Below are 13,239 nucleotides of genomic sequence, written 5' to 3' on the forward strand. Positions count from 1 at the left end.
AAAAAGTTGCTCCTCGTGCATAGCCTCAGCGATGCTTATCAGAGGAATTTCCCTGCCTGAGGGCAATTTTTCAAAAGACTCTTTGTCCATTTTTATCTGTTTGCAGCCTTTATGCCAAAGCTAAACACTTATAAATCTACTCTGTCTCCATATTCAGGCTCGAAAAAAGTGTCCCTCTTCATTAAGACTTCCTCAATTATCTCACCGTATTCGCCCCTGTGACTAAGGCTTCACTCACTGTCACCAATACTTTCTATCACGTCATCAAGTCTCGGTGTGTCACAGTAGAAACTCTTTTCTCTGCAGCTAAAGTCTTGGCACTAGATACTCGCCTCAGATAAGCAGCGGTCATGGCTCAGCTCTGTATTGTTTGCCGTAACGAATTAATTCTGGAGAGCTGTTAGGCTTGAGTAATGAGTCATATTCATGCCACAACAGATTACCTGGCAGGTAGAAGGAAAAAAATATAATCCTCAAGACTTTGACCCTGACTCATCAGCTCCTCTGAAAGACAGCAAGAAATGCTTGCTAGAGGGAGAATTACTTTAAAGTAAAGCGGTTGCTCTGATCTCGCAGAGCAAGAAAAAAAACTGAAGTGATAAACAAACCTTTTTGCTAGTAAGACTGCAGACGGGCTGCAGTCATTACTAAGTAAATTCTCAGTTGGATTTCTCATGTGTGGTAATTTGGATTGTGTGAAAGTTGCTGATCTAATCCCCATCACTGAAGTTTGCTGTGTGTGCTCAGATGCAGCAGAATGTTTCAACATTCATTATCCCCCTTTTTACATCTCGTCTGATGGAAGGGCACACTAGCCTCCGATAAGTCTCATTTCTTTATAACAAGCTCTGCTCTGTTAAACAAGACCACCGCTCAGCCGGCATTATCACCCTGTCAGCCTGAGATGATTGCATGGATGAAGAAAGAGACATTTAAAAGGCACAAGCGGTAGTGTCAGTGCTCTGAAAAACCTTGGGTAATGCCCTCGCAGCTGGTAGAAATGAAAAGGTATGCAGCTATTAAGCCAGTTCATCATGGAGGGCACAATACCATGTTTTTCTAACAAACATTTTATAAGCTGCGGTATCTACATCCCCTGTTCTCTCCCTGCGTTCACACAAAACCCGGGCCTGTAAATATTTATCACAGGAGTGACTCATTTTATTTGAGTGTGTTTGTGTGGGGGGCTACAGCTGGTGCCTGGTCTTGCAAAAGGAAGTCCACACAGTCAGGCTAGCTCAAGTTATCTAGTATCACGCAGTTTATTAGTAATTGCTGAAAAGTGATATTGCAAAGCCCGTTAACAGATCAACAAATCTAGTATAACACATTTAATATGAGATGGGATGGAATTCTTAATTCCCTTGGGAAAGAAGTTTTGTAGTTATAAAGTTAGTGATATGAATAGCTGACTAAGAGATACAGTATACTTTAGACTGAAATGTCAGAAAGAAGGAAAGAGAAAATAGGCCTCCCGTCAATCTACTAGTAACTTCAGGTGCCTTAGGAAACATAATGAAAACAGTGAGGCTAGCAGGGATTACTGGAGGAAAATTAGTTTTGCAGCTTAAGCATGGAGGCAAGGTAGTATCTGATATTTTGAAAATGCCCTGTAGACTATAGCCGGACCTGAATAGCCCATGAATTTCTCCATTTGCACCACTGAAACACAATATGGCAGTATGGATAGTTCTGTTTTGGGACAAGCTCCACACCATTCATGTTGCATTTTTTTCAGTATTTCACCCAGGAAAGAGTCACGTGAAATAGTTTGTCCAGTCAGCATAGCCATCCATAGCCTCTGTTGATATCATAGATCTGCTTGTCAATAAGGTTATGTTAAGCACAAGACACTGAACTATTAAAATGCTTTTTACCGCTGTTATTTTAAGGTGAAAAAAAAGTTATATAAAGTTGCTTTAAATAAATGATCTGGATGATTCGGCTAAAAAGTTGATCGGGGGACACCTTCAAGATTGAACACAATCTGAAATTTTAAGATTACCCACCACTAATCTGCAGTATTGATAATTTATTAAGCCTCATTGACCCAATGCAAATCTCTTTCAATTGCTTTACCCAAATGTTCAATGATCAATCGCTACTTATCTAAAACGGTATAGATTGCTCTATAAGTATGAGCACTTCTCAAAGAGGCCTCCACATCTGATAACTAATTATAACCATTGTAAATGAATAATAATAATTTATATTTTTTTCACTGTTGGCAAACAATGAAATGCTTTATAAACATGTATTAAGCAATTGTGTATTGTTATGTTGCAAATTATGCTTATATTCTTTGTAAATGGTTAATGAATACTGTGTAGTTTATCTATAAACATAATTTGGATGGCCATCATCAAAATTGAAGTTTACAAATCTTGACAATTGCTTAATATATGGTTTATAAAGCATTTAATTATTTTTTAACAGTAAAATAACTAATAACTAACGTTAAATCATCGGTGCCATAACCATTTATTAACGATGGATATTATTAGGTGTCCACCCACTGATGGGCTAGTTAGCTAACCTGTATTTACTCATTTATTTGGCATGTACTGCATGTGGCTTTTACTGTAATGTAATGTGCGCAAGCCACGCATTACAGATGGGAGTCTGTTTTTTTTTTTTGTCTGCCAAGTTTGTTCTCATAGCAATTAACTCGGTTTGTTTCTGTCAAAAGCACACAGCATGTTCATACACAAGATGAGAAGTGTGGAAGTGTAATGTATTTGTTATCAGATATCAGTCTGTTGGGCAACAGGAGTAAACAGTGAACAATATGTTGGGATCAAGGCGTTCTGTATTGCTGTGCTGTCACAGCTGAGGCTTTTAGAAACCTTGTTTTTTTGCGGAATCTTTAAAGCACAGCCAGTCACAAGATGAACTGTCATGGAAACCCCTGACACTCGCTGCACACTGCTGACTGACAGCCGGGCCATGTGTTATATAATATCAGTGAAGCGCTGACTGACTCCTTTTGTGTTTTAGCCTCGTGTGGTGTCAGGATTAATTCATTAGACTGCCACTTGAGTGTTTGAAGTGTTGATGAAGAATTAATAGTATTGCATTTTTTTTCACCTAAGTACTTCTGGTGTTCATTCTTTATTAATCATGTTTGTTGCTTTAACATGACTTACTGTCATGTTTAGTCATCAAGGAAAAAGGATTGCCAACATCAACAGACATGCCGGCTGCTTTCCCGCTAATAGTCAGTTTGGTGGTGATGCTTGTTGTATGTGTTGAATGTTTAAAGCAGATACCGTCTGCCTCCAGTGGCCAGGCAGGTTACCACGCTTTCCCCTAAGGCCTCGGCTCAGGGCCAGCCTTAGAAAGGCAGTGCTAATGACTGTCGCACAAAGGCCAAATGTCTCACAGCGACGCAGGGAGAAGCTGGCGAGACTCAGCTCACTTGATCTCGTAACAGAGTTCAGTATGCGGAATGAATCCAAGTAGCCCGCCATAGGTGGTCTGAAAACACAATCAGCAGCGCCTTTGCAGACTCTCTCTAGCCTGAGCATTTATTTTAAACCTTACTGGCCTGAAGACTTCCTTGCTCCCATCTCAAACCAAATAAGAACCAAGGAGATATTATTTTAAAGGGAAACCCCTGACTCCTTTCAATTCTACTATCAAGGTTCATAAACTCTGAAAGCTGTACTCAAATAGTGATGAGTTCCTTGCACAATATACAGCATTAGTTCTCTCTAGTTTATCTCTTTCATGTCTGAGCAAAATTGTTATTCATACTACCCTTCACTGAATAGATATTGAATTGTGTTGAATCAGAGATTGAATCAAATCCAAACTGTGTGAATTTTAATAGAGTCAATTCTGGAAATTAGTGGCGATACCCAGCTCTGCACAAGTATCAAGGAAATGTCATTGATGGCAAACTGCTCTGATGTCTTATGTATCAAAGATTAAAAACACTTGTTTTGCTTAATGAAACTGATGTTGCAATAATGTTGACAAGACACTGATGGCCATGATTGAGCAATCTTTTTTTCAGTCAGCATTGTATTTTTTATGATTTATTAGTCTGGAAATGAAAACGTAAGAACAAGCATGAGCTTGATTAATGCTCCGGCATTGAATCTACGTCTAACCTCTGTGTAAATGCATGCACTCACCGTAACCTATGCCATATAAGTGCACCTACCCACAATCCGCTCATCGCAGCAATGCTGACTGCAACGACTGTAATTGGTCCACTTGATAGAATCGCATTTTTGAGTTTCCCCAGTAAACACACCACCCTCTTCCGCTGTTGCTTCAGCTCTTCATAGAGCCTACGTGCAACAATATTTCAGCCTTTAGCCCGATTGTGAGGTGTGACCACACTGTGTTACACTTCACTGTGACTGTCTGGTTCAAGTAACCCCTCGACTCTGCATTGTGTGAAGAGGGATGAGCTGAAGGCTTGTTTATATTGTTGTCATTTATTTCCTGAACAGAACTAGAATATGTAATACTGGTCAGTAACAGTTGGCTCACTCACAGCACACTACAAAAGGACAGCGAGGAGTAGCTAGCTGGTGTAGAAAGTGCATTATGCCATTATTTGAACTTTTCAGCACTTATTAAGCACCGCAACCCACTTGTTACTCGTCTCATGGACATTTGCATAACCCACAGCGCAGATATGCTCATACAAGGGCCAAATGGTCACTGATGCACGTTATTTATAATGGCGCTGCGCTCAACAACTCACCTCAGGCACGTCTCACATTGACTGGCAATGTTTCAAACCTGCTGGTGGCATTTGTTTACCACCGCACAAATGCATGGATGTCAAAATTATGGAATCTGGTCAAATTATTTAAGTGACGAGCCCTGCAGGAAGTTCACACCATCCTTCTTGATGTTGATCACCCACTATAAGTCCCAGTTTTTACACTCTTCCTCTTGGTACCCATTTTATAGTACAGATGAGTAAAACAAATAGATTCAAGCGCTCACTTGTTCCGACAGCTATTGGCTTGTTAGATACACCCTTGCACTTTATACTTCACTGAAATGAACTTTAGACAACAACCTACTGCAAAATGTTTTTGTTTAACATTTAACATTGTATTATCCTTTTTTATGTCACTCTTGTTTGTGGATCAATTGCACTCTGGGACCATAACAAGGCTAAAGTTTTGGAGGTCCATGTCACAAGCCTGTTTGCTCATTTTCACTGAGAGTTGTGGTGCTCTTGCACCTTATAATAGTCCGCTGAACTGCCCTGTGATTGTCTTACACCCAGTGAAGCATTGAGAAATCAGCCATGGGTTATTGATGCTCTTACTTGAGTGAATTCAGACTAGGAGCAGGTACTTTATGGGCAGCAGGTTGCATTAAATACCTCATTGCAAAAAGATGGGTTTTCTAGATGTGAGGCTCTCTCTCCTTCTCTTGCTCTCTCCCCCCCCCCTCCACTGTAAGCTATTGGCTGCAGGCCGAGGTCTGCGACACTGAGCAGCCGAGGAGCTGAAGTGGGCACTTTTAGAGCAGCCCCACTGAGCACAGGGGCCAAGGACAAAAGGTGTGTGCATTCGTCTGTGTGTTTTTCATATGTGTTCATACACACTCCTGTGAGCAAGTGGAGCATGTACATGGAAGGCATCCCTCTATAAAAGCAAGGAATATCTGTCTGTCTGTCTGTCTGTCTGTGTGTGTGTGTGTGTGTGTGTGTGTGTGTGTGTGTGTGTGTGTGTGTGTGTGTGTGTGTTCCTCAAATATCTCTGCAGATCAGGATCAGACTGACCTGAGAGTTTCAACATGGCTGCTGCTTGGTTCAAGGGTGCGACGTCGGATTTGTTTGGACTGCAATGATACCGTTAATAAATTATTTCATAAATGCTTTAAAAATTCCGCGAGCATTGTCCACCGGAGCCACCACAGTCGCGTGCGCACCAGAGCCAATCACTGCACACCGTGGCCACGTGCACAACAAAAAAAACAAAAACTGTACAGTCACACATGTGAGGTTGTGCTGAAAATAATGACACCAAGTAAATAGTTTTTAAGGTGAAATATAATGGCAAAATCAAAAATAGTCAAAAACGGCCAATTATACCCTGGAATATCAGATTTCACAACAAACCTAAATATCCCTGACTTCCCACCTTCAAACACAGCCTCATTTGGCCATCCATGAAAAAGCTACTTAACCTCCCACTTTTCTATAGGAATACATATTTCCTGCAGGCACTGCACTAGTCCTTTTAACAAGGGTCCAAGGATCACAGGCTGTAGTTCTTCTGCTCTCTATGTACTGTATGTACAAAGACGTGAGTGCACTCAATTTACATTCACAATGCGTCCTTGATGCATCCTCAGTTGTAGTTGTTCATCATGTGTTAGTCACATTTGATAGGTATGAGTATTACAGCAGATAATAATGAGATAATTAAGCTAGATATTAAACATTCCTTGAGAGGCTGATTACTTTGATGAAGAGCTCCTTTGCCGACCGCAACAGACAGAAACATAATGAATTTGCAATCCCCGTGCTCCCATCGAGAACCAAATCAATTGCTTTGACAAAGTCTCCATATGGCTGACACCACGACTCTGCTCTGTCGCCGGAGATGAAAGAGGCCTGACAGTTACAAGAACGGCCGCAGGGAAGAACCTGTCATCAAACATGAGGCGCCGACACTTGTTGTTGTTGTCACCGGCGTCGTCATCGCTGGTTACGGCCCTCAGATAGGCAGGACTTTGGAGAGCTAAGCACGGTGTGAACATGTGCCAGCCATGCCAGCATGGGACTGCCTCTTAATTTCAACAGTGGAGGGGGTGGGGAGGGTTGTTGCAGTTTGAGGACTCGGCACCGCTTGTTGGGAGTTGAAGAGAATATTTTCAGATCATCCTAAAATCATTTTTAGGTCATGCTTTTCTAAAATTCTTACTGCGTGACTGATTTACACTTTCTTATATTGGGGAGAGATTACAGGTAAAAACGGTAAAATAATTTAACTAATACAGCAAATAGCAACATGAAACTTAATCCGGTTGAATATTAACATTTAGACAATTATCTTTTGGATTATGAGTTTTCTAAAATTTTAAGTTTGAATATAACCCTAACCCTTTCTTATGTTGTTAAAAGTATTAAGAACATGAAAAAAATACATTAAGGTACATTTAGAACAGAAAAAAATGTGGCAAAAAAAATTGCGATTAATTTGCGATTAATCGCGAGTTAACTATGGACAAAATGCGATTAATCGCGATTAAAAAAAATTAGCGTTTGACAGCCCTCATTATTATTTATTAGACTTTTTGGGCCAATTAGTGTTTAGATATGCAAATTGGTTTTCAAATTAATGACATGCTAATTAGAATCCAATTACTTTAGATCTGCAAGATATTATAGAAACTGTCATTGCAGTATTTCAGTTTTATTCCATCTATAGAAGAAAAAATACAGGACTTTTTACCAGATAACTTCAATAGCTCAATAGAGACTATCCACGTAGGCAGGAGTCACTATGGTTGCAACTACTGAGTGGCAGAATTGCAAATATTTATCAAGTTCTGCAATCTCACCATTCAGCTTGAATGCTGTGAAAAAAAAAATGGGAAAGTGCTGAGTTTATTTTCCTTAATTGACATTGCACTTCCTCTGATGTGATTACATTTCGATCTTGAAGCTGAAACGATACATTGTGCAACCATTATTTCCATAAAATTAACACCCAAATGCGTTTTTATTCACTAGTCTCAAAGAAGACATAGCCCCAATTCTCAAAATTGACCAGTGCATGAAACATAATGTTTTCACCTGAAGTGTCTCCCCTGGGTTAATACCAAGAACACCTAATATTTTAAAGCTACATGGTACATAGGACATGGTAAATACAATGTGGGATGAAAGACAAAGTGAAAACAAAGAGCCAAGTGCTGAAGTGTTTGTGTGTCTTCACAGGGGTTGTGTTTTTTCTACTTTTTGCTTATTGTTATCATTGGAAGGCCGAGTTTCCTCCTCCCCCAGTGGGTCCTCGCGGTTTATGTTGGAGCGCCGACTCCAGCCCAGGAGAATGAACGCAGCGCTAATGGCTCCTGACAGAAAGCACTGGGACTCCTTCTTCCATTCTGTCGCTGCCCTGGGGCCAAGGACACACACACACTAAGGCACAAATGCAGTTGGACAATATAACAAGCAACTATGCAATGTCTTCAGATAAATATAGCTGCATGCGCGCACACACACGAGTGCACACAGCCAGCGGCAAGGACCCTCACTCACAAACACACCCAAAGAGACAGCACTCCCTGCTGTCATTCCCCTCCTTACCTTCAGGAGGAGAGCTGACGAGGGGAGAGGACAGTGTGTCAGGAGCCAGAGGTTGCCTGTGAGGGGTTCCCCTGGGTTCTGAGCCTCGTTTGAAAGGGTTTAATGGAGTTGAACTAAGGCCAGGACACATGGTGAAGACCAGGCCAACTAGCAGTCACTCTTACAAGACTCTTTGATACTTGGCATCAAAATGTCATATGAACGGCGAGATTGTTTCTTTTCCATCCCTTACTGTGAAAACAACAAAGGATTATCAGGCTGTTTTTCAAAGAAAAAATAGGCTGTTTCCACAGGGAATATACAGACACAGACACAAACCCGTGCTTCCCCAAAAAAGCAGTTGTAAAAGCAGCCTCAGATTTCATCAAGGTAATAAATAGGGATAAGTGTGACCAGAATCACAAGCTCCGGGTCATTTTGTGGGCAACGTCTCTGTGCAGAGCATTGCATTGCCCTGGCTCTTAGCACCTTACCCTCCACTAGCCTGCTATTCCCACATTACCCTCTCTGTGTTGCTGTTCACACATGAGCAGCTTGAGTGACAGTGACATTTATGGGCTTGTCCAGACACCGACCGCATCCCTCCCCAGGGGCCGTCCCTCTCCAAACTCCCCTTGCTCTCTAGAGGTATCCAACTGTGCTGCTTCCTCCCCCCAAAGGCCCTAATATACCCGCCATCAATAAGTCAGATTGACTGAACTGCGGGCGCACAGAATGATTCGTGCATACAAGTCAATCTGCAACAACAGACTGCTTTAGGGAGGTGGAAATTAACTGAGTAGCCTGACTAGATAGATGAATTGCTCCCTATGCTTCTGAATCAAAACACTCTAAAATTGATTCGCTCTCCTCTCCTCACATTTCCCTCTGCGCTGTTTACACCGCTGAAGTCCTGTTAAAGATGTTGATTGTAGCTGTTGCTTTAAATCCAGCAGTGTGAACGATGTGTCTCTAAAATATGCCGGAGTCACGACTGCTGCCACATTTAATAGGCTCATGCATTCAAAATTCATTTGGAAATTCATTTGGGCATGGCGTTGACATGACCCGAGGTTGCCCCCGCCTGCCCCACATCAGCATTCGCTGAGCAAAAGGGGAGAGAGGAGTGCTAATAGGAAGCGGAAGAGATCCCATGTGTTTTTTCCATTCGAATAAGTGTCAGTCAGGAGGACTCCAGGAACACCTTCCCTTAGTATTCCGAGCCTCCTCTCATCTTCCTCTTCTCGTCCTCCACTTTCTTCTTGCTCCTCCTCTCCATGTGCTGTCTTCCTGGCTCTAATCATGTGGCCATTGTGTATAGATTTACTGCCCTCAAAGCCCTCAGGAGGGAGATTTGATTTTTCCCCTGCACTGGCTAATCTTTCCCTCTCACCCTCAATTTTCCTTTTTTAGTTCTGTCTGCCTGTCCTCCTCGTGCACTCTCAGATGCTTTTGCTGGCCTCTCTCTTCCCTTTAGATAATCACCCATGGTTGACTGGAAGCACTTATTAATACTCTTCATACTTCAAAATTTCTTATTGCTCACTCGTTCTGACCCCGTCTCGCTTCTGTCTTTTCCATTTCCTCCTACTTTGCTCCTCTGACACTTTCAGAATATTAGTGACTGAAATAGCTCAACAATAGCACACTTAATATGCATGTTTTACTGCTAAGCAGTTGCAGTTATGTGTTAGTGACTCATTTGGTTCTTGAATTTGTTTTGACTCGTTGTTTACTGTTTTCCAGCCACTCTCACTCCCCTGGCTCCATGGCAGCAGCGGTGCGAGGCAGTGAGTGGTCATGTGGACGCTGCACCTTCTTAAATGCCGGCGCAGCACCCCGCTGTTCCATCTGCGAGGCACCGCGCCAGAAGCCTGACCTTAACCAGATCCTGCGACTGAGCAGCACAGAGGAGCATCGCTGGGCCTGCCCCCGCTGTACACTCAACAACCCGCAGGGATCTGGAGCCTGCTCCGTTTGTGGCTTTGGACCATCCCCCGCCACTCACACCCCTCCAACAACCACCATTGCTGCCACTGCCAACGGCCTCCCGCCCGCTCCAGTTGAACCCCCAGCACCTACTGTCACCCCCACTGTTCTACTTGAGCCCCATGGACAGCATCCACATAAGGAGGAAGTGCTCCGACGGTCTGAGAGCAACGGAGAGGTGGTTGGTCTGGAGGTGCACCACTCGGGTTGGGCTTGCCCTCGCTGCACACTTCACAACACACCTGTGGCACTGTCATGCTCAGCCTGTGGCGGGCCCAGGAAACTGTCTTTGCCTAAAATACCCCCTGAGGCACTAGTGGTGCCTGAGGTGCGCACGCCTGTGCTTGGGTTTCCTGTTCACACAGCAGGGACTGCTCCACTCCTCATAGACCTAACGGATGACTCTCCCCCAGCCCCTCCCTGTGATCCTCAAGAACCTCCCCATGTCTCCTCACAGTCCCTTTCCTCCCCTTTCACTGCTTTTTCCTCCTCCCTCCAAAACAACCCTGTGCCCCGCAGCAGGAGAGAAGTGCCCCCTCCAGGGCGCCCACCAAACCCAGGTACCAACACTCCCAGCCCCACGTCCCCTTCAGCGACCAGTGTGCCACCCCAGCCGGGCCCACAACGGCCAGCCAAGCCCAAACATGCCCAGCCCCAAGAACCTTCTTATCCCAGCAAGCGCCTCAGTATATTGGAAGAAGAAGACCACCATCCGCTGACCCCCCACCTCCCTGTTCCTTCTTCATCCGCTCCCACCTGGAAGTGCCCTAGCTGCTCATTGCCCAACCCAGGCGGCTCATCAAAGTGCGAAGCCTGCCGATCGTCACGGGCCGGTGCTGACCTCATTGATCTTGTAGGCTGTGAGACGGTACGATTTACCCCGGCCAGCCCCTCCAGCCCGGACTTTAGCACCTGGGCATGCTCCAAGTGCACGCTGCGCAACCCTACAGGTGCCCCCAAGTGCTCGGCCTGTGGTTCTTCAAAGCTGCATGGCTTTCAGGAGCAGCAGGTGCCGCTGCCCCGCTGCTGTACACACTGTGGCCTCCCACAGGGGCCTGGCACTGCATCATGCTCCTGTACACCTTCCTCCTCCTCGGGTCATAAAACACGGAAACAGGCCCGGGGCTACCCTCCCTCCTCCTCCGCTGTTGCTTCTAGCTCCTCTTCCTCCATCACCTCATCGAGCCTTCAGGAGAAGATAGGACAGTGGAGCTGCCCAGCATGTACGCTGCTCAATGACACCAAGGCCAAGAACTGTGCAGCATGCCACACACCGCAGCAGTACCTCACCCTCCGTAAGGTTGTTAAGCCTCTGAAGAGGAGGGAGAGCATGCATGTAGAGGCCCGCCGACGGAATGATGAGGGCGAGGCCAAGGAGCTTTGGGAGAACATTGTGAGCTTCTGCAGAGAGGTAAGGGAAACCAAAGAAAACACTTTAATGAGCCATAATGACTTTGTGTGCCATCGTGAATTACACGGGCTTAGGGTGGTTTAAAGTGAAATCTTGTTTACTTCATGGATTTTTATCATTTCATAAGTGATTTTCTGCTGTTGTATTGAATTTGCATCATTTTACATAGTAGCAACTTCATCTACAGGCAACTAACAGTAAGTCAAATCAAGTGTGGCCAATTTTATCTCTTTACTTTCACATTTTGCTGAGTTTCCTTGGTCAAAATTGGCTTATTTCAATGTGTAATATGTCACAGGATGCACATTGCCTCTCAGTGCACAGTTCCCTCATTGTTATTCCTCTTTTTATTATGACTCTGGCATTCTTCCTGCTCTCGCTATCAAATTTCAGAGAAATACTAATAGGCTTTGTCATTGCCTCTGTTTGCACTTGCTTCATTAGCAGAGTTTTAAACGACCGGCGGGTGAATGTTGGCCACCTAAATGAGCTGCAGAGACGGTGTCTCGTTTTTATATACCCGGGCTACATGCTGCCCTCCGTTGCAGGGGAGAAGTCACAAAATTCTTGTTCAGGATTTCAAGTCTGTATCTCGTTTATTCTGAGGTTTTGATTAGCCTGGTTTTATTATTTGTTCTGATTAGACTGCTGGGAATTGTTTTTTTTTTCCTATGAAGACTACTTTGAATCAGACTCTCTGTTTCCTGTCCTCGTCTGACACCAAACACAACTTTGTTATTGAGGAAGATATTAGACTACTTAATGAAATAGATGTCGCTGTGTAATAGCAGGCCCGTCTGTGAGAGATGAAAACAATTTTTATCATTGGGAATGTAATTTCTCTTTAATGTGAACTTCCCTGCGTCACTTTCTGCCAAGTAATTAAACAATCAAAACTGTGTTTCTCATTAAGCGGACAGCACACGCTCATTTTTATATCAGTACACACCGTGAAACAAAACAATTTCAGTCAGCTGCGTGAATGTTAATCATTACGTGATTTATCTTTTTTGTTCTTCTGAAGGGACAAACCCCTAATGATGCTTTTGTAATTATGGGCTTGTCTGTTGTCACAACCTGAAATAATGATGCGTTTTACCTGCTCCAGTGCCTCTGCATTTATTGTTAAAAGATCAAGAAGACTTTGAGATCAATCGAATCATTCATGAGCGTGGTTGGTCTGATTCGCGGTGACACGGCTGTTTGGAGACACAAAGCCGTCTTCCCTAACCACGCCGAAGATGTGACACCCTTTATGTCGCTTGTTTGTATCGCACCACTTCATGTTCTCTTTCTATGCTGTGCTAAAGCTTTGATAAGCCTGTATTAAGTTGTCATGGATATTCGCTCAGGGCTGTCAGAAGGGTTCATTTGAGACCTCTCAGGATACTAACACCTATGCTAATGAGCCAGACCTGAGTGGACTAATTGGACCTCTGCAGAATCCAGACCTGATCAGATCAAATCGGGTCATTTTTGGGGGGCAGTCTTACATGGGTTTCCGATGCGTGCCCACTTGCTACACCTATCATGCCATGTTTACAATAGCACGAAGTAAGCTTTAGGA

The 13,239-nt window shown here is 43.8% G+C and overlaps 1 protein-coding gene across 2 annotated transcripts in view; it reads left to right on the top strand.

Moving 5' to 3' along the window:
* capn15 (calpain 15) overlaps window positions 1-13,239 on the top strand; it is a 49,764-nt gene that overhangs the window by 11,157 nt on the left and 25,368 nt on the right. For both annotated transcript variants that reach the window (XM_030400137.1, XM_030400136.1), the window contains exon 2: window positions 10,019-11,672. In XM_030400137.1, coding sequence (XP_030255997.1) covers window positions 10,041-11,672 — 1,632 coding nt within the window. In that variant the 5' untranslated portion in view covers window positions 10,019-10,040. The remainder of the gene's footprint in view (window positions 1-10,018; window positions 11,673-13,239) is intronic.

This window comes from Sparus aurata, chromosome 20, assembly GCF_900880675.1.
Source record: "Sparus aurata chromosome 20, fSpaAur1.1, whole genome shotgun sequence".
Lineage (NCBI taxonomy): Eukaryota > Metazoa > Chordata > Actinopteri > Spariformes > Sparidae > Sparus > Sparus aurata.